The sequence below is a fragment of the Pelodiscus sinensis genome, chromosome 15, assembly GCF_052426305.1.
Source record: "Pelodiscus sinensis isolate ZL-2025 chromosome 15, ASM5242630v1, whole genome shotgun sequence".
Taxonomy (NCBI): domain Eukaryota; kingdom Metazoa; phylum Chordata; order Testudines; family Trionychidae; genus Pelodiscus; species Pelodiscus sinensis.
Genome location: NC_143066.1, coordinates 41,887,479 through 41,909,342, shown reverse-complemented (window position 1 = coordinate 41,909,342; position 21,864 = coordinate 41,887,479). Strand labels below are relative to the sequence as shown.

The window sequence follows — 21,864 nt, the reverse complement described above, 5'->3', positions numbered from 1 at the left end:
GCGCACTGCTCTTGCCCAAAAGCAATGCCACCCCAGCTCCCATTGGCCAATGGGGGACAGAGCCAGTGTGCAGAGCCCCAGAGCCCCCCAACTGGGAGCCAGAGCTGCTGCTGGCCACTTCCCTGCCAGCCCCAGCACAGAGCTACTCTAGCAGCAGCAGCTCTGTACTGGGCCCAGAGGAGGGACGCCTGCCCTCTACCTCCCTGCCGCTCCCAGCTGGGGCTGCTCTGCGCTGCGGCTGGGGGAAGGTACCCCTACCCTCTGGGACTAGGGCTCCCTCTCTCCCGGCCATGGCAGCTTAGGGAGCGGTATCTCTCCTTGCTGCAGTCCTGAGTCCCTCTGCATGGGGCTTAATAGGAAACCGCGTGGCTGTGCAGCTTAGAGGGAACTTCGTTCACTAGTCCCTGGCGCCTATGAAGCGTGAGGAGATAGCCATGCCGGACCTCCCCACTAGCTGTGCTGGATCAGTGGAATCATCAAGGGAACTTACCTCCATCTTGGAAATCAGTAAGAGCTGCTGCTTGATGCGAAGGAAAACAGAGTCAAATGCCAACTGGTGTGCTAGCTGGTTGAGGTGGGTGAGGGCAGCTCGAGATGCAGACAGCAGGTTGTGGTTACTCGTCCCTTTCTCCTAGCACAGAAGGGAATGGGGACACACGGGTGTGCTAAGCTGATCCTAGGAGGCCTCGGTTAAAATATTAGAAAGGCAGGCTTTGAGTGGGCGCAGCACAAAGGGTGCAGAGCATTACCTCCCCTTCCTACCCAAGGGGCAGGGAAGGGTGGCACCGGGCCAGCACGGAGGGGAGCACGGCTCTACCTGCTGAAAGGTGGAAGAGCTGCCACTGCAGTGTGCACTCCCCACAAGCAACTGTGGCTGAGTCTCAGCGCTCCCGCACAGCAGCATGCCCGCCCTCTGCACGCCCCACGCAGTACAAATCCAGGCTCGCTAGCCACAGTCCAGCCAAGAGTCTCTCCGGTCCGCCAAACTCCTTTGGCAACAGCACAGAGGTTTGGATGCTCTCTGCCAGGCAATCACTACAAGAAACCTTGGATAACAGACTCCATTTGCTCACCAGAGCTCTTAGGAAGCCACAGAGATGAGGAGGAGGAATACAAACATGACCTTTAGATGACCGTGGTCAAAGGGCACAAGCAACTACCCTGCTGTGAGGCATCAAGGAATGGCTTTGCATAACGCTGATTCGGAGAAGGCTGAACACTGAAAACATGACTAGTTTTTCTACACAGGTCAAATGCGTAATGTTGAGGATAGAGCTGCACGAGTTACATGTAACGTAAGTGCTCAGAACACCCTGGGAAAAGGAAGACGACAGAACAAAGAGCCTTCGCTTTATTATTACCAGCGATCTAATGAAGGCAAACATGCATAACTAAGATCTGTGGTGAAGATAAGCGGAGTCGCTGTACCCTGCTCACACAGGCACGGATGAACGCACATGCAGAATTACAGTTCAGGATGGGTTCACCAGCAGAGTGCAACTTGCTGAGAAAGTCTTGGAAAGACAATGACCACACCTGGAGCTCAAGGTGGCCCTCAAACACAACTTTCCATTGCCCTTGCCTTAGGAGATCTCATCCGCACACAAGCAGAGCTCCGTGCGTCTCTGAGGAGGAGGGAGCCCAGAGCCTCCCGGCTGCGGACATTTCATTCTTTAGGGACTGGCTGTGTCGGGAGGACTTGGAACACTCCTCCCAGTCAAACAGGCCGGTTTTATGGAGGCAACGCAGTGGCCCCAACTGCCAGAGTGTCCTGGCACCGAGGTGCCCCGAGCAGCACTGCGCTCCTACCTTCAGGGTGTGGAGTGTTTCCATGAGGCTGGCGTACTCGGACGGCGTCTCCTTAAGGAGGTAATTGAATTCCTGCCAGGGGTTCTTAACTGAGCTCTTCTTCTCTGCAGAGGGGGCATCCTGAAAGCCAGACAGACTACAAGGGCTGTAGGAGTCCAACAGATACTTCCCAGCGCTGGATAAAATCCTGGAACCAACGAACACGACTGAAAGTTACGAGCACACGGCACTAACGCTGGCCCTGGGCTGCTCCAAGTGGAATCCTGAGCTTCCTCCATGGCGCCTGCCCCAGCCTAGCCTGGAATCTCCTCCCATGTCCCTGATGAGGAGCATCACCAGCTTTCCTGACACACCAGGCTCCAGCTTGAGAACCGAGCAGAGAGCAGGTCTAGCAGGGCCCCTGCCCTCCAGAGTTTTTTCCCTTTGACAAACAAATGAAGCAGCCTCTACCCGGCCCTGTGGTTAGTCCACTCGGCCCTACCAAGTTGCACACCCTCCCTCCCACAGCGGGCAGAAATGGTAACAGGTATGCTCCCTGGTGACCCCCCCACCCTTTGCCCCAGCAGCCAATCCTGGAGCATCAATCTCCGAGAGCGCTCTCCGTGCCCCAAGGAACGTCTCAGCAAGAAGGTGGCCGTTCCACAGACAGAGCTAGCTGCAGCAGGAACTTGCTTCCAAGTGGCAGTGGGAGGGCACGCTGCAGCTCCAGGTATCTGTTGGGACTCCAGTAATAAGCCTGCAACATGCCGCAATCTCCAAAATCCAAACTCAGGACGGGAGACAACCCAGCCACAAACCCATTCCTACCCTTGAAGGGCGAAGAGCTGGGGCAGCCTTGAACAGCAGCCCTGGCCTGCTCCCCCACAAGCCACTCTTTCAACACTGCAACTCCCCTTCCCATTGGCTGGGGATTTACAGACGCCCTGAGGAACGAGCAGAAGCCCCAGCTCCACAGGACATGCTCTGGGTGTAGCCTGATTATTTACCTAGCTCCTGAATCTCCTGAAACGTGGACTTGTCAATCAACTGCTCATCAGAACTTCAGCAGCTTCGCACCTGCAGCAGCAGGTGGAACTTTACTGGCTGCATTTCCTGCCTCCCTGGGATAGCTGTGAGGACCTCAATTCCACACAGCAAAGTATCTAAACTCCCTCACTCTGCCAGCACCTGCTCTTACTCCAGCCAGCCCTCTTTAGAAAGCCCGGCTTTGTTTTATTATCCCATCACGTGTCAAGCTATTTCCTCCCTTAGAGACCGTTATTGCACATTTGCATCTCGACCGAGGAGACCAAGGTGGCCAGACTGTGTCACTACTTTTCCACATAGGGCAGGCAGACATAGCCCCATGTGAATCTGAACTAGCTGGGTCCCATCCGAGACCCACCTGTCTGATGTCAAACCCCCTTTAAAGCAGATCGTACTGGAGGCCTAGAATATGGCATGTCCCTTCCTTGAGCGTTCCGGAAGTTCATTGGCCCTTACACTCCTGCAGCCTCCGTGCAGACGGAGCACCTCTGAATTAGCTAGACTCATACAGATTGCATGGTAACCCCAGCATTTCCTACCTGTTTGCTAGCTGCTGCTCAAAGTCCCCACACTGCCGAAGGAGCTCACCACAAGTAGCTATTATCCTGGGAGGGAACACAACAAAACACTGTGAAACTGGAGTAAGCAGCACAAAGGTCCCAGTGTCTCCCTCACACCATCTAGCCTTAGTACACAAGTCTCCTGGAATAACGTTCATCACTGGATGACTAGCGGGCGCTCTCCCCGTGGCAGCAATAACTCTGTCAGGTTGGCAGTTAACTTGATGCTCATATCTTCACTCTCTCCTAGTGATGTTGCCATGTAGCCAGGTCTGCATGCACTCATCTCCGCAACACTTCTCCCATGGCTCCAACTGGGGCAGATGTAGTGGCTGCTACTAGTTCCAGTGATGTGCCCTGCTCTGAGCAGAACTAGTCAATGTAGCATTTAAACTGCCAATAGCCACCTAGAGCTCAATCTATACTAGCACTCCCACTAACTTAGATGCCAGGCAAACATAGCCCCATGTGAATCTGAACTAGCTGGGTCCCATCAGAGACCCACTTGTCTGATGTCAAACCCCCTTTAAAGCAGATCACACTGGAGGCCTAGAATATGGAATGTCCCTTCCCTGAGCGTTCCGATGGTTATGGCCTGAAACACACAGACTCCAGGTTCCAACTGCCTTGGGGTTTGTTAGGGTTTTCAGAACTTAGCAAGTCTCCATTCTACTAAGGAGATGCTTTGGAAAATCTCCCCCTTCTCCCCAAGAGCCTGGCTGTGAAGCAGCTGTCAGGGTAGGAACATTCCCACAACAGCAACTATGCTCCCCAGAGGGGTTGTTTGCATGGGAAGACATCAGAGAGCTTTCATATAGCTGTTGCCACAGACGAGTCCATTAGTTAACTTCAGCTCTGCTCGGAACTGACAGACCAAGGGTGGGCAAAAAAACTCAGCATTAGCCAAAGGTACAAAAAGAACAAAGTTCTAAGCCCTGGCGAATGGGAGCGGGGATTCTTCACACTTCTGGGAGGGAGTCTTAAGCAACAACGAAAAAAAAGTTAAAATACCGTAGCCCAAGAAAACCGGGTGTAATAATGACCTCTTCTGCCCCCTTCCATTTTCACCTAAAAACCTGCTTGATCTCAGGACCAAAGGCCATGGTGCCATTTCTCAAGAGCCCTGTTTTCAGTGTGCGCTGCACCATGAACCTGGCTCACACTGTCACGTTACCGGATAGAGTTTTGAAATGCAGTCCAGTCTTCCTGGAAGAGGGAGTCTGAGGGAATATCATCCAGTTTGCACTTCTTTCTTATGGACTGCACAGTAGTAGTGAAGTCAGACACATACCTACGTAAAAGAGACGGAGCAAAGGACAATGAAATAAGACCTCAGGCTATGAGCAGAGCGCTTCATCCCAGGCAAAGAACCAAATCACTGGAACAAAGAGGAGCACAAAGGAGATATTCCGTGCTCTGTGCCAACCCCTCCAACATTGCAGGCTAGAAGTGGCAGGTCCAGGCCTAATGTGGAGGTAGGGTGGCACCTAGAGCACCAGTGAGAGCAGCCTGAAGTCATAGTATAGCTTTGCATCTAAGGGACTCGGGTCCATTGTGATCATGCAGGTCTGAGCAGGGCACTTCTGCCATTACTAGCACGACTACATAAGAACATAGCATCTCTTCTAGAACAGCGGAGCCAAAGTCTGATGCTACTGCTGCTTTCACACCTCTCGTTCCACCAGTACTGCTTTCCCCCGCTCGCAGAACAGGGCTCTTCCCCCCAGAACCAATATTGCTCAGACGCCGAGGCTTAGTTTATGCAGGGTTAGTAGCTGCCTTGGCCCAGGGCAAAAAAGGATAAATAGAGGAAATCAGTACTGGAATGCTGTCAGAAATGGAACTATATAATAGATTTAATAAGGAAAAATACATTGCCTTTAATTATTGCTGCTCATTACGCTCCAAGGAAGCTATGCAGCAAATACCACAAGTGGAAGGTCACTTGTGCACCTCAAATACACGTTTCCCACTGAGGTGTAAGCTCTCCTGCCAAACGTGCCTCTCCCATTAGGAAAGTGGTTCTTTCCTAGAAGTGCTTTGAAGCACTTTATCAGTGAAAATTCAGACCAATGGTAGCTATGGGGAGTTTTACGCCAGTCATGTTTCACTTCCATTTTTCATGAAACAAACAAGTTGGGGCCTCTTATTGACTGAGTTGAGTGGCAGAGCACAAGGGAAGGGATTATGCTGAACACAAGCTGTGACAACCAGGGATGTCAAATTTCAAGTAATTAACTAATCGAACGGTTGATGGGATTTCCATCGACTATTTGATTAGTCAATAAGGACTAGTGTGTTTCAGCCCCTGAAATGTACAAAGATTGAAATGCCGTGTGGAGCCTGGGCCGGTGGGGAGTCCCGCTGACCCCAGGCTCCACGCGGGCACTTCTGCTTTGAAATGTGCAAGAGCCCCAGTGGGGACCTTGTACATTTCCAAGTTGGAACGCTGCTGCTGCGCCCTTTCTCCCCTCCTCCCCCGCCCCGAGCTGGAGGGAACCCACTTTTAAGCCAGCTCCTGCCAGCATCTTTGTGATAGAGGCAGCAAGGGGGAGAAGCGACTAGTCGACTATCCAATTAGTCACTTTCATCCCTAGCGTCAACAGAAACATGGCATTATCACAAACCGAAGTCCTCAGGCTCCCCCCCGCTGCATTCAGAGCCACCATGCACTGACTCGCCAGGGGTCAGTGCATTTACACCAAAAATGTCTTACTTTTTGAACAGAGCTTTCAGTGCCTTGAGAAGCCCACAAACACCCAGCCCATCGGTGAGTTTAATGCAGTTGTCGATGGCTCCAGAAGCCAGACTGAAGAGTTTGTTCACCGAGTGGTTCAGTTCCTGGACACAGTCAATTACTTCCCAATGCTCCTGGACAACAAGAAATACACAGGTCGATCCCAAGCCTCCTTCCACTAGTGTCCCTGCAGCACTACACCGTACCAGGCCTGTCTGTTAGCTACACGCTAGGACGGGGTGGGCAATAAAACAGCGGCGGTTCACAGGGCTAGCCCCCGGTGGGCCACTGTGGCTATATTTCCCTGCGCCTCCCCCGGTATGGATGGTGATTTGCAGCCATTAGGAGCTGCAATCCCCTGTACCTGTGGAGCTGCAGGGAACTATGGCAGCGTGGGGGCCCACCCAGGGCTAACCCTGGCAGACTGGATCTAGCCCACGGGTGCTGGGATTTGCCCACCCCTGCACTAGGATCACACACTCTAGTTGCTGTAACACCCAGACTGGCAAGGGGGATACGTAAACCAACACGGATCCCTCCCCCTCAACATCTAACTGTGGAGTTCTCTGAGGCTAGCAGTCTCCTTTGTTTGCATCTCTGCGTAGGAGGCTGAAAGTCAGGCTGCCCTCTCCTACTCCCATCGCCACTCCAGACGAAGGCACTGACCGACCCTTCCTGCAGGACAGCGTCTCTCAACCTTTTTTGCTCCCAATCCCTTTTGGGCTTTGTAAGAAAAAAGACTGATCCCCTTGCTCAGCTGGAGTCCGAGCCCTGCCGTTCAAGGCTGGAGGCCGGGCCCAGGGCTGAAGCATGTAATTTAGCTTCACAGGGCCCAGCCTGCCACTTCCTAAAGCCGGCCCAGCACTTGCAACCCCCAGGCTGAGAAACACTGCTAAAGGAGATCCTTCCACAGGGAACTCCCTGCCCCTCTCCCACCCATGCAGTCTATGGTAAGAAAACAACAGAGGAGGCAGGAATTCTCACAGCTAATCTATGTAACTATCCGTCATTGTTGCCTCCTTGCAGTGGTTTGGTATCCCCACCTCCTACAGCTTAAGAATTTGGGGCAGAGACCATCTTCTAGTCTGTACAGTGCCTAGCACAATATCCCACCTCCGCTCACCCCGACTGAAGGACACATATACCAAAGACACAAGGCGATCTCAGAATTAAGCCGCAGGTTTTCTTCCTTGTTTCTAATAACCTCTTGGGGGCTTGAAGCTGAGTGATTATCACAAAGGTTTCCCCTGCATTGGATGCACAAAGCACCGGTGACTGGAGGATTGCCCGGGAGCAGGCAAAGGTGCTGGAATTAATTTTATAACTTACGTGACAACAGCAAGATTTAATTAAAACAAAGATATCAAAGGAAATTGCAGATGGAAGATGCTAGGCAAATCCAGGCTCCAACCACTCTGACAAAGATGCTTTAAACTACTTATAAACATCAGCCTTCAATTATCTGCTGATTACTACTGACTTGCTGGAGCAGAAGACCATACATTACCAGAGGCACTGCGCTGATCTGGATGAGGAGATTTTCTTCTTCCAGGTCTCCGTACCGGAGCTGGTAGGGCTTATAAGGACCATGCACGACTTCTACCAGTTCCATCACTTTCACCAGGTTATGCTCTTCTGCAAGGACATATAAAGGAGTTTATGAAGAAATAAATGAACTGCTAGAAGGTGGCCTTAAAGCAGCATGATTGGCTTGTTCAATGAGTTGTGCTCATTGAGAGGCACTGCCATGGGCACAAACACCTTGAAACTTGGCTTAGCAGCTTTAAACTGAGTTGCTAACTTTTTAAACAAATGGGGATATCACCACTATCGGCTCCTTAATACCCAGGTGTTCTGTTTCAACAAGTAGAGCAGGAAACGGTTACGCCATATTCCTGGCTGCTCAAGAGCAACCTGGAGCCATGAGACTTCCAGCCAGCTATCACCCATCCCAACCTGCAGAGAGACAAGGGAATCTGCCTGAAATCAAGTGACGTGTGCCTGCCTAAAGAGGGCATAGTCTCATTTTGTGTCCTATCAAAGATTCTACAAGGGAAGAACAGTCTGCAACCAGACCTAAAACGAATGATCCCAACCCATTTCACGTAGACTACTACACAGCCTCGCCCACTCCTGATCGGGTCTGAAAGTGAACCAGGTGACCCAACGCACCACTGCCATTCAGCTCCCCATTCCTGGCATGCTTCTGCTTTTGGGTGCTGCTTTTAGACCATGCCACCTTGTTGCAGGGTAACATGCAAATAACAAATCCAACTTTTACTCTCAACAGTTCAGTAACTGGTTTCCTATTCCCTCATCTTACAGGCTTTGGCCTCCTCTCTACAAGTTCCTTCCGTACAGTGTCTATGGTACTTATTATTCACCCCGATTAAGACCAGTATGTGGCAAGTGCCCGTTAAGAGTGCACAGTGACTTTCAAGGAAAAGCAGAACACAAGCACAGAAAAACAGACACTTCCTGGAATGGCACAGCTATTAAATGTGATCTACTAAAACTGGGTTTAAATAACTGAGGAGCACGATGCAAAGCAAACACAGGCAGGAAATGCAGCATTAAAAGATAACCCATCAACCTTAACACGTGAATTTCCTGAACACTCTCTGAAGGGATGCTGTGCCAAATTAAGATAAACCCATAAACATTCACAAATTAAAATTATGCTGAGCCTATATAATCATATGGTCTCATTATGTGAACTCACCTTCCTTCCTCCCTTACCTCCAATGGTTTGCATAAATCATTCATGGGTTTCTGTCTAAAATTAGATTGTGAGTGCTTTGGGGCTGGGAGAGAGTCTTTACTTTGTTCTGACCAGCACACTTTTAGGCACTAAACATAAACAAGATGTCAGAAATCACAAAATTTGGCTTAGCAATTTAATTTGGCCAAACGTGGTTTCTATAACATCTAAGACCAAAAGAAAGGTTTCCACAATATTTTTAAATTGCAGTGAAAATCATTCTGGCACACTTTCCCTTGCAGTGTTTGAGAAAGCAAATGATCAGGAGAACTTGTTTAAAGTAGCAAGGTCTAAACCAAGAACTCCTGAGCTGTTACTGCCATATGACATCAGGCAAGTCAAGTATCTTCTGACTCCATTTCTCCATTTATAAGACAGGAATAAAACTGATTCATCTTACAGGGATGTTGTGATTCACCCACAAAAGTGTTTGTAAAAGGGAAGTGCTAAGCATTATTTACACAAGGTAGCAAGGTATCAAAATAGCTCTGCTTCAGTAAACACTGCAAGGATTGTGTCAATATATATATATATAACTTGCCCCAAATATGAGTGCAAACATTATGTAAACCGTAAACATTGTGGATTAAATCCAAGTCCTACATTGTGGAAGCACCTTCCACACACAAAAAAATAAACCCCAGAGCCTGAGGGCTGTTCAGAAGGTTACATAAAAACACCATGAAGTCTGAGACTATTTGAAATAAGAGCCCCTACTTAAGTTAGACAGCATTGCTACTTCCAAGCTTCTTGCAAAGTGGGCTGTGGTGTCATACAGCTCCAGCAGCTTATGTAGCTTGGATTCCTGGCTGGCTCTCTCCATTGCAGTGCTGAGGCAAACTGGAATCGATGGCACCAAGGCTCCTAGTGCTTGGATCAGCAGCACAGTCACAATTTCATGGGGGTTCTTAAATACCTGCATGAACAAGAAAGCTGTTAGCATGAGCATGTGTGTCAACTGAGCCCCTAAACAGAAGCCCTCCCCATGCCAGCATGTTCCAAGAGCACCAGCCTGAGACCAGCTTAACAACCTGTCAACAGTAGGGATAAAAATCCCATTTAATTGGTTAACCAGTTAACTAATTAAGGGGAGAGGAAGTGGGGGCCCCTGCTGCTGAGCTGGAGAGCTCCTCCCCCACTGCAGCAGGGGCTGCGCCAGGCTCCCTATAGGGCGGAGCAGCCCCGTGCCTATGACAGGCAGGGAGCTGTTTCAGCCCCCACTGGCTAACAGGTTAAATATTCGTCTCTCTACTCAAAAGAAGCCACATAGAAGCCCCCAGAAACAATGCACAAGGCAGAAGACACTAACCTGCCCCAAGGATGACATTTAAATGAAGAGGCAATTGTGTGGCATATCAAGAACTGTGCACTCGGTTAACTGACAGACCACTGGCTCCTCCCTGGGCATGTGCAATCCCAACTAACACTAATGGGGAACGGTTTGAAAAGCCAAATGTTACCAGACAAGGGGAGAGGAGATTTCAGGAACCTTGCGGACTCAGCCTGACTAAATGACAAGCAAGCAGAGTTAATCGTTGTCACTTAAAGAGCCCAGACAAGAAGAGTGCTTTAAGGCCACAGAGGGTCTATCAGGTTGAGCAGAGGCTGGAATCAATGGAGGACAAACAATGGGCAACTGTTCAGTAACACACTCTGTCTTCAAACAGAATGTGAAAGACAAAAGGAAATGGAATCAAGAATCCCATGAGAAGCAGCTAGGTGACCAGTGTGAATGGGCACAAGAGAGAGCTGGGAAACACGGCATTCTAGCCCTGGAACCAGCTCGGAAATGATACCCTTAGATCAGGGCAAGGCCAGCTTCAAGTCACATGCATTCCCCTCATCTTTGTTTGCTGCGGCCTTTAACATCATCATTGGTCAGCCATTCTCTCTAGGTACTTACAGAGCCACCAGCAGTGCCATGTCAGGACCTATAACCCAGTATCCAACTCACAGCAGTAAGACCATGGACAGCAAGTAGAACAAGAAAGGAAAAAATGGTTTTCCTAGCAGAGGCAGTGCAGGAAGACTGGGGAGAAAAGCACTGGGTGACATGAGCTTTGGCCCAGAAGGCAAGGCCCTTCACAGCTAGAACACATGCTAGTGAATAGTTAGCTAACATCTGAACTGGCATTCAAAACCAGTTGTTATGCAGGAAAAATACCAAAGACATGATTTCAAAGTAAGGTTGGGGATCCTTGCAGGAAAGGCCACAGCCCTTGTTCCAGGCTTCATACCCGAAAGATAATGACCTTCGCTACCCTTCATGGGAGAAACCTCTGACAGGCTCAAATGTCCAACGCAATTTGTCAGACTAAATGAAGAGAGGCTAATTCCTTAGGAGCCAGGTGTAAGTATGATAAGCTCTGCCTTTACAAATTCAAGCTGCACTATCCTGAAGGGTTCCAGCAGAATTCACACATAAACCACCACAAATTAGTCAAGCAATCCCTCCAGGGCCTCCTCTAGGTCAGGTGATAATGAAATTCAGGTATTTCAAATGTTTTGCCACAGAGCAAAATGAAACACTGACAAATTAGATTTCATGTACGATACAGATGAAAGAGATAGAGCAGCTTTAACAGAAGCAATACAGTGATATTGCCACTGGTCTTGAGTCAAACATTTAATCTTCCTGTGACAGCAGATAAGCTGGATCCTGAAAACAAGCTCCAAGTCTTTAGTGAAGAGGCACAAAATGAGATTGTGAACTGGTCAATTATTCTAAGCCTTATGGGAATTGGAAAACTGTGTTCCCATGCACTGCGCTGATGTTAGCGGAGAGTGACTATACCTGCGTGACCCACTGGAGTTGTGAGTGCCATGTTCCAAGCAGAGTATCATACAGTTCAGTCAGCTGCCGATTTAAACTTAAGTCACTTTGGCACAGATCCTGCCAGGCTGCCACGAGCTGCACCTGCAGGGGTAATAAAAGTCACTCATGCTACAGAATCAGGCTTTGACAACTCAGACCTGCCTTTTCCACAAAGGCAGTACCCCTCAGATTTGACCATGCCAGCCTGCTATCATTCAGCACCCAAGAGGACTCAGACGTTAAAACGGGAAGCCCTTCTTGGCTTATCCGAAGATTTAATTAACCTTGGTATTTCACTCATAAATGAGACTGAAACTAATACCACCCCATAACAGTTGAAATATTTGGCAGGCCCCAGCCCTGAAGCTAATCCTCACAAGGCCCACTGATAATAGGGATTTGATGGATCAGGTTAAGGTCAATGAATCATCCAGAATACCAATCCCATCTGAAGAGAGTTCCCATAATTCAGCAGAAGTGAGTTACAAAAAAGTTTATACTGACTAAAAATCATAAAAGAAGAAAAAAGCAACCACCAAACACCTTCTTGGGGCAGAGGGAAACCTTTTTGAATACACAAGTTCACTTTTCATCTGGCCCACTAACTGAAGACACAGGAAGACTCCTTTGGAGAGTTATTCCCAAAAACCCTGTGTGGGGAGTAATCGTCACCAGGAAAAGATTCAGGTGGATTAAACATGGAAGAGAACAGGCACCATCCTCAAATTCAAACTGGACAAGTGAGATGACTAGAATGGTAGCTCCCCCTATAGGCAAACCCAAGGAACAATTCCACATTTCACTCCCCCAAATTAAAATGTGAGCATGACAAACTAGATACCTTGTGACATTTGTAATAATAAGCCAGGAGTTGGGGCATCCGATCAATTTCAGTGAAGACTTTCACAAACACTTTTGCCTGATCTAAATACAATGAAAATGAACATTAGTTAATAGGTCACCCTCCTAAACTGTGATAGAGGTACTGCCTTGAGCAAAAGAAGTCCTTTGGATTAAGCAGAAAAATCCATCCTCTTCACTTTGGAGACGAGTCTGGATACAGTGTGTGTGATGTAGCACCAGAGTATGTGAAGAAAGTGACAAGACCTCCCCGTGTATCCTTCCTTTCCTGTAACAAGATAGCTGCCTCTGAATCCACGGACACAGAAATTCCAGAAGGGGCAAAGTGATGGAAGGCTTTTTAACTTCCCTTGGGAAAACATTTCTAACTCCAGACCCTCTGTTAAGAGTAGTGAATCCTCTCAAGACGAGGCACTTTTCAGACAGAGCTAGTATCCCCCAGAACAGAGCATGTGTCAGTTTAGAAAAGAGGAGACTGTGGGGGGATATGATTCTATAAAATCATGAGTGGGCGGATAAAGAAGAGGGCGGATAAAGAAAAGTTATTTATTAGTTCCCATAATAGAAGAACTAGAGGACACCAAATGAAATTAATGGGTAGCAGGTTTAAAACTAATAAAAGAAAGTTCTTCACACAGCGTGTTGTCAACCTGTGGAACTCCTTGCCAGAGGAGGCTGAGAAGGCTAGGACTATAATAGAGTTTAAAGAGAAGCTAGATAATTTCATGGAGGTTAGGTCCATAAAAGGCTATTAGCCAGGGGATAAAATGGTGTCCCTGGCCTCTGTTTGTCAGAGGATGGAGAGGGATGGCAGGAGACAAATTGCTTGATCATTGTCTTTGGTCCACCCTCTCTGGGGCACCTGGTGCTGGCCACTGTTGGCAGACAGGCTACTGGGCTAGATGGACCTTTGGTCTGACCCAGTACAGCTGTTCTTATGTTCTTAGGTCAGTAAACCCAAACTGCACTCCTCAGTTTTGAGTTCCACATCCCCAGATGCCAGGACCCCACTTAGCTGTCTCTTCACCTTGACTAAATAATCCAGCTATCACTTACTCAAAGCCTGAAAGTCTCCCTCCTCCCTTTGCATTACTGGAGCAGTGATGAAGGTTTTGTCCGCAAACCCACTTGGGTTCAGAAATGTTAGTAATGACATATTTAGGAACATGTTTCTGCTGGCTTCCTTAAATCTGCCACACAAGTAACTAGGGTTGCCCTAGAGCAGTACAAGGGAGAGCACAGCATCCCCCTGTTGCCCTGTATTCCTATCTCCAGGGTCAGATCTAAGCAAAAACTCAGACTAACATGTGAAATACTATCAACAGAAAGGAAAAGTATGTTTGCCGGGTGCTCCACAGGAAACATTAAAAGGGTAATAGACACAGGGCTGTATTTTTCTCAAAGTGAGTTACTCAGGATGTTTTGGCTAAGCCAAGCAATGGATCCATGTCCAGTACCAAAGCGCCACCTTCTGTCAGTTTCCTATCACAGCAACATGGTGTACTTGCAAAAAACCTCTATGGGACCCATTAACATCACACTGTTTCCATGAGCTGCTCTCCTTGCAGGCTTCATTCTAAGTAGGAGAAAACCTTCTCAAACATCACTATGTGCACTTGCACCTGCCTGCGAAAGGGCCATTCAGATCAAGAGCGGCAACAAGATAGATAGATATACTGAGACAAGTGGGGCACAGAAGCTAAGGAAACAGAATTAATGTTATGGACTAGAACAGTGGTGCGCAACCTTTTTTCATTCGCAACCCTGCCACTGAATTTGTTAGAGAGAAAAACAGAAGCGGTCCCTTTAATTGTTGGGCCGTGGTCACTCTCCTGCCACTCCCTCCGCCCCCGCCATGTGTATGTCGGAAGCCGAGCTGAGAAGCCAGAAAAGCGGCTGGTTGGATCCAAGCATTGCCACCTGCCGAGGAAGGCAGCCCCGGGTTGCGCACCACTGGACTAGAAAACCAGAGAGAAAGAGCAAAGGGAAATGGGAAGAGAAAAGCAAAGACGTGAGTAAAGGAGGAAGAATGTGAAAAAAGATCAGCATTTTCATGAAGGACTCAAGCACGTAAGCTGTTCATATTAACCTCTTCCTTCCTCCCTCTGCTTGTCTCCCTCACTGCATCGCCTTGTAAATGAGAAAGAAGTGCTCTGAAGCATGGACTGTCTCAGTCTGTGTTTATGCAGAACAATAGCATGATCCTTATAGAGGAGAGGCCTCTAGGTGCTACTGAAATACAAACAACCACCAGCATTTCCCAGGCAAATAATGGACAGTGTAAAAGATAGAGAAAGGGAGAAAAGCCAGGCCCAAAACCAAAGCGGCTGATTTTCCGGAATAAGTGGCCAGTGTAGACACAGCCAAACAGAACAGAACCAGAAAGCAAACAGGACTTAGGAAAGATGGGGGAAGATGCGGAAAATAGTGCTTGGAAAATAGTGCTCCTGCTCCTCAACGTGTCCCTAACTGCCAGTCCATTGCAAACAGCTCCAGCATGCTTCCAGCCCCCCAGCTAGTCAGAGCACCACAACTCTCTCTGCTGATGAAGGCAGCACCTACATGTAATTACATCTACAAATGAAGACAAGGGAAACAGAGCTGCACTGACCTACAGACTGAGCATTGAAAGTGGCCACAATCTGAGGGCTGGCCATGGCCTCTAGCCGGTTCTTCAGAGCCTCTAGGTGCACGCACTTCTCAGAGTAGTCTGGAGTGTCCACAAGCATCGCCAGGCTGTTCTGCATGCCAGTTAACTTGGCAGAGATCACAGACACATCCTGTCACCAAAGGAAGTTAGGAGGTTGTTAACACAATATCCACAATGCCAACACCTAAGCTCCATAGTGACATCTGGAAAGCAGAGACAGATCTTCCTTTTAAAGGTGACCCAAAACGATTTTTTAAAATGTGGTTATTATAGACTGTTATTTTCAAGCAGGCACCTACTTGTGTTTTAAATGTTTCCTCAATATCTGCACTCAGGGTGCTCCACTTGTCTGCTTCCTGGAGGGACTCTGCAGCCAGCTGCATTCTGGATTTCACTTGGTCAAGCTCCACCAGGACCTGAAACATAGATGGAACTGTTCAGGACTTTCACAAAAAATACATGTGACTAAATCTTGGAGGACAGAAGTGGTGTCTGAGGAGGCCACTGTTGGAGGGGGGCGTGCCCATGGCCACCGACACCAGCTGCCAGGGACCAAAGGACCACGGCTGCTCCATCGGGCTGCTTGGAACCAGAGGACCACGGTTGCTTTGGTTGGCTGCCTGCAGACTGCAGCCTGGAGCCACTGCTCCAGCAGTGCCTAGTGTAACTGTCCCTGGGGCCTGCAGTCAGCAGCCTGGGCAGCGAAGTTCCCTGCACGCTGCTTGACCATGCAGGTGCTGTGTCCCCACCTTGCCAGGCCCTTCATCTGTTGTGGCCAAGACAGGCACCCGTCTCCTAGTCTCCACCTAGCCCAGACCTCAACCTGCCATGGCCGGGGGATAGGTGCCCCTCCAGTGAGCCCAACCTGGTCTCCCCACCATAGACACAGGGCAGGTTACACCCCAAGCCCTTCATTCCACTGCCCACTCCAGGGCCCGCACCCGCTCCCCACCCACATCCCAACTCTCTACCCCAGCCCTGAGCCCCTCATCGCTGACCCCATCACAGAGCCTGAACCTCTAGCTTCTGCCCTAGCATGGAGCCCTCACACACTCTGAACCCCTCAGCCCCACTCCCACCAAATGGATTCTGTTTGTGTGACATATCACCTCTACATTGGTGCACATAACAAAATTCATTCAGCAGGTGTATGGGGAAAACCGGCCCCAGGGTCAGCCCCACTGGTAGCTTCAGAAGTCACAGAGGTTGCAGAAAACCATGGAATCCGTGTCTTCCACAATCTCCGTGCCAGGCACAGAACCCTGACAATGAGGAATGCTGTTTTTATTCAGTCTACCCTCAGCACTAAACAATAATAGGGATATGTGATCCAAGGGGAAGGGGGTGGGCTGACGGCCACCAAAGCTGCAGAAACAACAGTTCCCAAAGATCTACAGCTCTGTGAACGAACCATCAGCCCCTCTGCTTCAGCAGACCACTCCTGAGTCGTCACAAGAGAACAAGCACATACACTGGGTTTGGAGTTTAGACTCAATATAATCAGCGTCCATTCTGTCTGGAGAATGCAAAATGACTCTATGGCTGTGTCTAGACTGGCAAGTTTTTCTGCAAAAGCATGTGCTTTTGCGGAAAAACTTGCCAGCTGTCTACACTGGCCGCTTGAATTTCCACAACAACACTGACTTCCTACTGTAAGAAATCAGTGCTTCTTGCGGAAATACTATGCTGCTCCCGTTCAGGCAAAAGTCCTTTTGCGCAAAGCTTTTGTGCAAAAGGGCCAGTGTAGACAGCTCAGATTTGTTTTGTGCAAAAAAGCCCCGATCGCGAAAATGGCGATCGGGGCTTTTTTGCGCAAAAGCGTGTCTAGATTGGCACAGACGCTTTTCCGCCAAAAGTGCTTTTGTGGAAAAGCATCCATGCCAATCTAGACGCTCTTTTCCACAAATGCTTTTAACAGAAAACTTCTCCATTAAAAGCATTTACGGAAAATCATGCCAGTCTCGACGTAGCCTATGAGTATTAACACAGCACTGTGATGGCTAGGAGGAGTGCTGGCCAGCACCCGGTGACTGAAGGGTTAAACTTAGGTAGTCAGCAAGTGTATAGGCAGGGGGCCAGAAGAACCAGTGGGATAAAGTACTGAACTTGGAATTGCATATAGATACCTTGCCAGCTTTTTTTGTATGGAAACTCTAAGTTAAGGGCCGGAGGGAACAGATGCAGTGATTAGAATTACCATGCCTATAAAAAATATTGGCTGTGGAAGTGAACTGGGCCTTGAAGTATGGATCAGCACAGAGCGTGAGTAGAAAGAAACGTGTATGTAGTTGCGATCAGGTTATTTTTCCTTATTTTGCTGTTTAGTAAAACCCATTTAGGGTTGCCAGGTGTCCAGTTTTGAACCAGACAGTCTGGTATTTGAGGGTTCTGTCAAATTGAGAAAATACCAGATCTATAACATGTCCGGTATTTTCTAATTAGGTAAGTTTATCATCATTAGGAGTATCAGTATGTAGTTGCATACTGCCTGCCTGGTAGATTCGTTCCCACTGCGTGAGCGTGTCTACCAGACAGGCAGCACGCAACTATGGGAGGGCGGCGCGGGGCTGGGGCGGGAGGGAATCCGGACTCGCTCATGCTTCGCTGGGAACGTGCACAAGACGGGTAGTGCCCCGGGATCCATGTGCACCTGGGTCAGTCCTGCTCCCCGCCGGATGATTCTCTTCCCCGGTCTTCCTCCCCGGCCAGCCCTGTTCCCCCCGACCCCCTCCAACCAGCCCTGCTTCCCGTTGGCCGGCCAGCCCCACTCCCCTGACCAGCCCCACTGCTCCCGCCCCTCCCCGACAGCCCGGCTTCCCACCGGCCGGTTTTACCACCACCACCACCACCTCCTCCACCCAGCCAGCCCTGCTCCCCTCCCAGCTGGTCCTACACTCCCCTCCCCCCTCCCACCACCGCTACCTGCCCCCCGGCCCTCCTCTTCATTTGAGATCAAGTGTGTCCGGTATTTTTTTTAAAGCCACCTGGTAATCCTACCCCCATTCACTATTTAAGCTGTGCCCAGAGATGATATTTTTTCCTGTTTTAATCTGCTCTTTTCTTAGTTGCTCTGTAACACCTAGCAACTGAGTATGATTTATCAAGTATATATTCTTGATTTTGTTACTAAAATCACCTTTTTAAGGTGAAGATTTGATTCGTGTGTCCTGGAAGGAAACAGGAAGTCTGGGTCTATCTGCATGCCTAAGAGTGAGAGATCAGCTACCAGAGACTGCAGTTTTTCACTTTTTTCCAAGCTCTCTTGTGGTAAAAGAGCTTGAGGATACCCCTCTGGAAGGAGTCCAAGTGCTTCCTTCCTGGGATCAAGAAGAAAGGGGTCTTTTGTTTCACTTGGTGGGGGCAATTACCTCCCAAGGCTAGGGAATCTGTGGCCTTGGGGAATTGTAAGCAGAAGTCTATAGAGGCAAGGCATTTTTAAGGTCTCTTGCAGCCCCCACCTTCTGCACTCGGAGCGCCAGAGTGGGGAACAGCCCTGACAAACACCAACACCAAAAAGCTCATAAAATCAAAGCTTCTGTATCTTGCTGCTGCGAAAGATGCTACAAGCTTATGATAAGCCTGATCAGAGCTAACTGTAGTCTAGGTTGCTAACATGTGTGTCTTGGTAGTGAGGAGGGATACTGCACTAGCCTCTCACTTCTGAGTACAGCCGATCTCCAACTTACAGCCACCTTGACTTACGACCATCCGCACTTATGACCAAAGCGGTCGTAAATGCTGGCTCCAAGTTATGAATGCGATCCACACTTACGAACAGCGCAGTCGCAATGTAACTCAATGGGTTCCGAGTTACAACCATTCTGAGTTACGGCCAAGTGTTTGGTCCATAACGCGTTCGTAACTCAGGGACCAGCTGTACACAGCATATGGCTGAGTTAACAAGGAAAATGCTTTTAGGGATGTCAGCCTACTCTATCTGTTCACATCACAAAACCACCAGACAGCATCATTTTCAGCATAAGAGAGGCCTTGGACTTGAATATCCGGAATGATGCAGCACAGGACCAAGATACAATCAGCTATCTGTAGGGAAGTTTATATTGTGTCTGCCCATGCTACATCCTGCTTTAGACAGTTCTATTAGTTCTTCAAGTTAATAAGCACTATCACTCATTAACAATAAGAAAAAAGTCAGTATTTCCAGAACTTTTCACTTCTTTGCAAAAGTACTACAAATCTAAAGCAGCTAATAGGGTATCAAACTGCTGAGCCCGAAGACAATCCAACTGAAGTTCAGAGAAGCTACCAGATTGTAGGAGCCTTCAGTGCTTGGAAAAAGCATAACGGTTCCGTGCATCTAGGATCTCATAGCTAGAGCCTTGGGCAGATACAAAGTTTGTACCCACATCAATATCTGCAAAAACGAGATGTGGATATCTATACTGACAGCTGCAGATACTGATGCCTATGGATATAAAGCAGATATCTGCAGATTTGCAGGACTCTACTCATAGCCTCAGAACTTGCTCCAGTGCAACAGGATGACAATAGCAATTTAAAAAGGAAAATATCAGAGCAGGAAATCAGTTTCCCTTCCCTGTCGGCATCTACTAAAGTTCAGGCTGCTGCACAAAACAGAGTGCGTGAACCAAAACGGAGTCTTCAAGTTCACTCAACAGTAACTTTTGCAGCTACTGGAAATCTGAAGCAACTTGTCCCCTCACTAAATAGTTACCTTCATTGACTGAGCTGTGTCCTCTTCAAATTTTTTAATATCCTCCTTGACAAGAATCATTTGTTCCTTTAGGAAAGTGGCCTCCTGTTTCAAGGCTTCCACATCCCGCAGTACTCTGGGCATGTTCTGGAGCGCCTGGTGACTTGTTTCTGCAGAAACAAAGAGCACTAGAACGACAAGGGATCCCAGAGAAGAACAAACTTCCCAAGGAGTGCGGTGTCCAATAAGTCTTTATTACAGCATTCAAGATAAGGAAGAACTTCAGATTATGAATACCTTGGAATTGGAGACTATTTGTAACGCAGAACAAATGTGAATTTTTGAAAGAACCATAACAACTGAACATTGACTTAAACAGCTTTGAAGCTTTATTATGTAGAATAAATGTTGCTTTCCCTTTTTTTTTTAGTAGTTTACATTTAACACAATACTGTACTTGCTTTTGTTTCTTGGTTGTTGGTTTTGTTTTGTTTGGTCTCTGCTGCTGCTGCCTAATTGAATACTTCTGGTTCCAAATGAGGTGTAGTCAATTCATAACTCTGATGTTCTACTGCAGGGCTACTCAACTTTGGAAGCCCCGAGGGCCACAATGATACTCACAACACATGCGAAGGGCCGCAACTTAAGTGAAAATATATATGCAAATATATACAAATAGCTTTGTTAACATAATGCCCAGTACTTCCTCCCTGGGGACTAGAAACCTTGACACCCTGTACCCGTCTGTTCCAGCCAGCCAATCTGCTTGTGTCTTTCAGTGCTCACCCTGCCTGGGAGATGCCTCGTTGTTGTGGAGCGTGTTCCCAGTGGAGGCCGTGTTCACAGAATCTCACCCATGGGCCATAAGTAGAGCCCCACATAAACCCAAAATGCACTGTGGGCCACAAACAAATGGGCTGCGGGCCATGTGTTGAGTAGCCCTGTTCTACTGTATAGCTAATTAGAATTTCAAAATCTGATACACCAGATATTTGCTGCATATTGGAGAGGATCTCCTGAGATTCTGGTAAGTGCGTAGACAAAGCATGTAAAGCAATGCAGGGGCAGGCTGGTAGGAGGACAGAGAAGGGAAGAGCCATTGAGCTGGAGTACCGAGAGATGCTGCAGGTCAGGAGCGAGATGACCAGGAAATGGCTCTTGTCCTGCGTGAGTTTTCAAAGCGCCTACCCGTATCCTATTGCAGACCAGCACGAAGAGTCAAAGCCCCCCAAAGAACAATCATATTATTAAGCGCCCCTCTCCCCCGCAAAGGCGGGTCGATCCACGCATCGCACTCCCACACCGGGCGTGGTGCGGGGACCCTGCCTGGTCACGCGGCTTCCGGGGGAGAAAGCAAACACAGCGCGTGCTGGTCCCAAAAGCATCCAGCGCCCGGCCTGGACCCCCGCGCAAAGGCCCCCCCTCCCCTGCCAAGCCCCGCCCCCGCCCCCCATCGGCCCCGCCCCCTGCCCCTCCCCGCCCCCCCTCCCCTAGGCCCCGCCCCTGCCACCCCGCCCCCCGCCACGCCCCGCCCCCCGAACCCACAGCCCGCCCCCTGCCACGCCCAGCCCCCCGAGCCCCGCCCCCGGCCCCCCCGGCCCCGCCCCCGCGCACCTTCCACGGCGCCGTTGACCTCCTGGATGAAGAGCTGCAGCTTCATGACCAGGGTGGCCGCGTGCGCGTCCGCGCGGCCGGGCCCGTCCTGCTGCTGCGCGGCCCGGAAGGCGCCGTTCACCCAGCGCTTCACCTCGAAGTCCTCGGCCAGGAACTTGGAGAAATCCATCCCGGCGCGCGCAGAGACGCCCCCGCCCCACGCGAGGCCCGGGGGGGAGGGGCGGCGGGCGAGGCCCTCACTCGCTGTCCCCGCCGGCGGCGGCCATATTGGATGCGTCGCGAACCGCACGAGCCGCAAAGGTTGCCGGGAAACGCCACGCGCCGGCCACCGTAGCGGCGCCCCCAGATCTGGCCCC

General features: G+C 49.4%; 1 protein-coding gene across 1 annotated transcript in view; it reads right to left on the bottom strand.

Annotated features, from left to right (window-relative positions):
* Window positions 1-21,863, bottom strand: part of COG7 (component of oligomeric golgi complex 7) — a 32,063-nt gene extending 10,200 nt beyond the window's left edge. The window contains exons 1-13 of the mRNA XM_075899944.2: window positions 21,509-21,863; window positions 19,916-20,064; window positions 15,519-15,635; window positions 15,181-15,349; window positions 12,550-12,632; window positions 11,688-11,810; window positions 9,611-9,809; window positions 7,640-7,767; window positions 6,112-6,266; window positions 4,570-4,686; window positions 3,375-3,440; window positions 1,810-1,996; window positions 491-631 (exon numbers count right to left, since the gene is read on the bottom strand). Coding sequence (XP_075756059.1) covers window positions 491-631; window positions 1,810-1,996; window positions 3,375-3,440; window positions 4,570-4,686; window positions 6,112-6,266; window positions 7,640-7,767; window positions 9,611-9,809; window positions 11,688-11,810; window positions 12,550-12,632; window positions 15,181-15,349; window positions 15,519-15,635; window positions 19,916-20,064; window positions 21,509-21,677 — 1,803 coding nt within the window. The 5' untranslated portion in view covers window positions 21,678-21,863. The remainder of the gene's footprint in view (window positions 1-490; window positions 632-1,809; window positions 1,997-3,374; window positions 3,441-4,569; window positions 4,687-6,111; window positions 6,267-7,639; window positions 7,768-9,610; window positions 9,810-11,687; window positions 11,811-12,549; window positions 12,633-15,180; window positions 15,350-15,518; window positions 15,636-19,915; window positions 20,065-21,508) is intronic.
* Between the last annotated feature and the right edge of the window lies 1 nt (window position 21,864).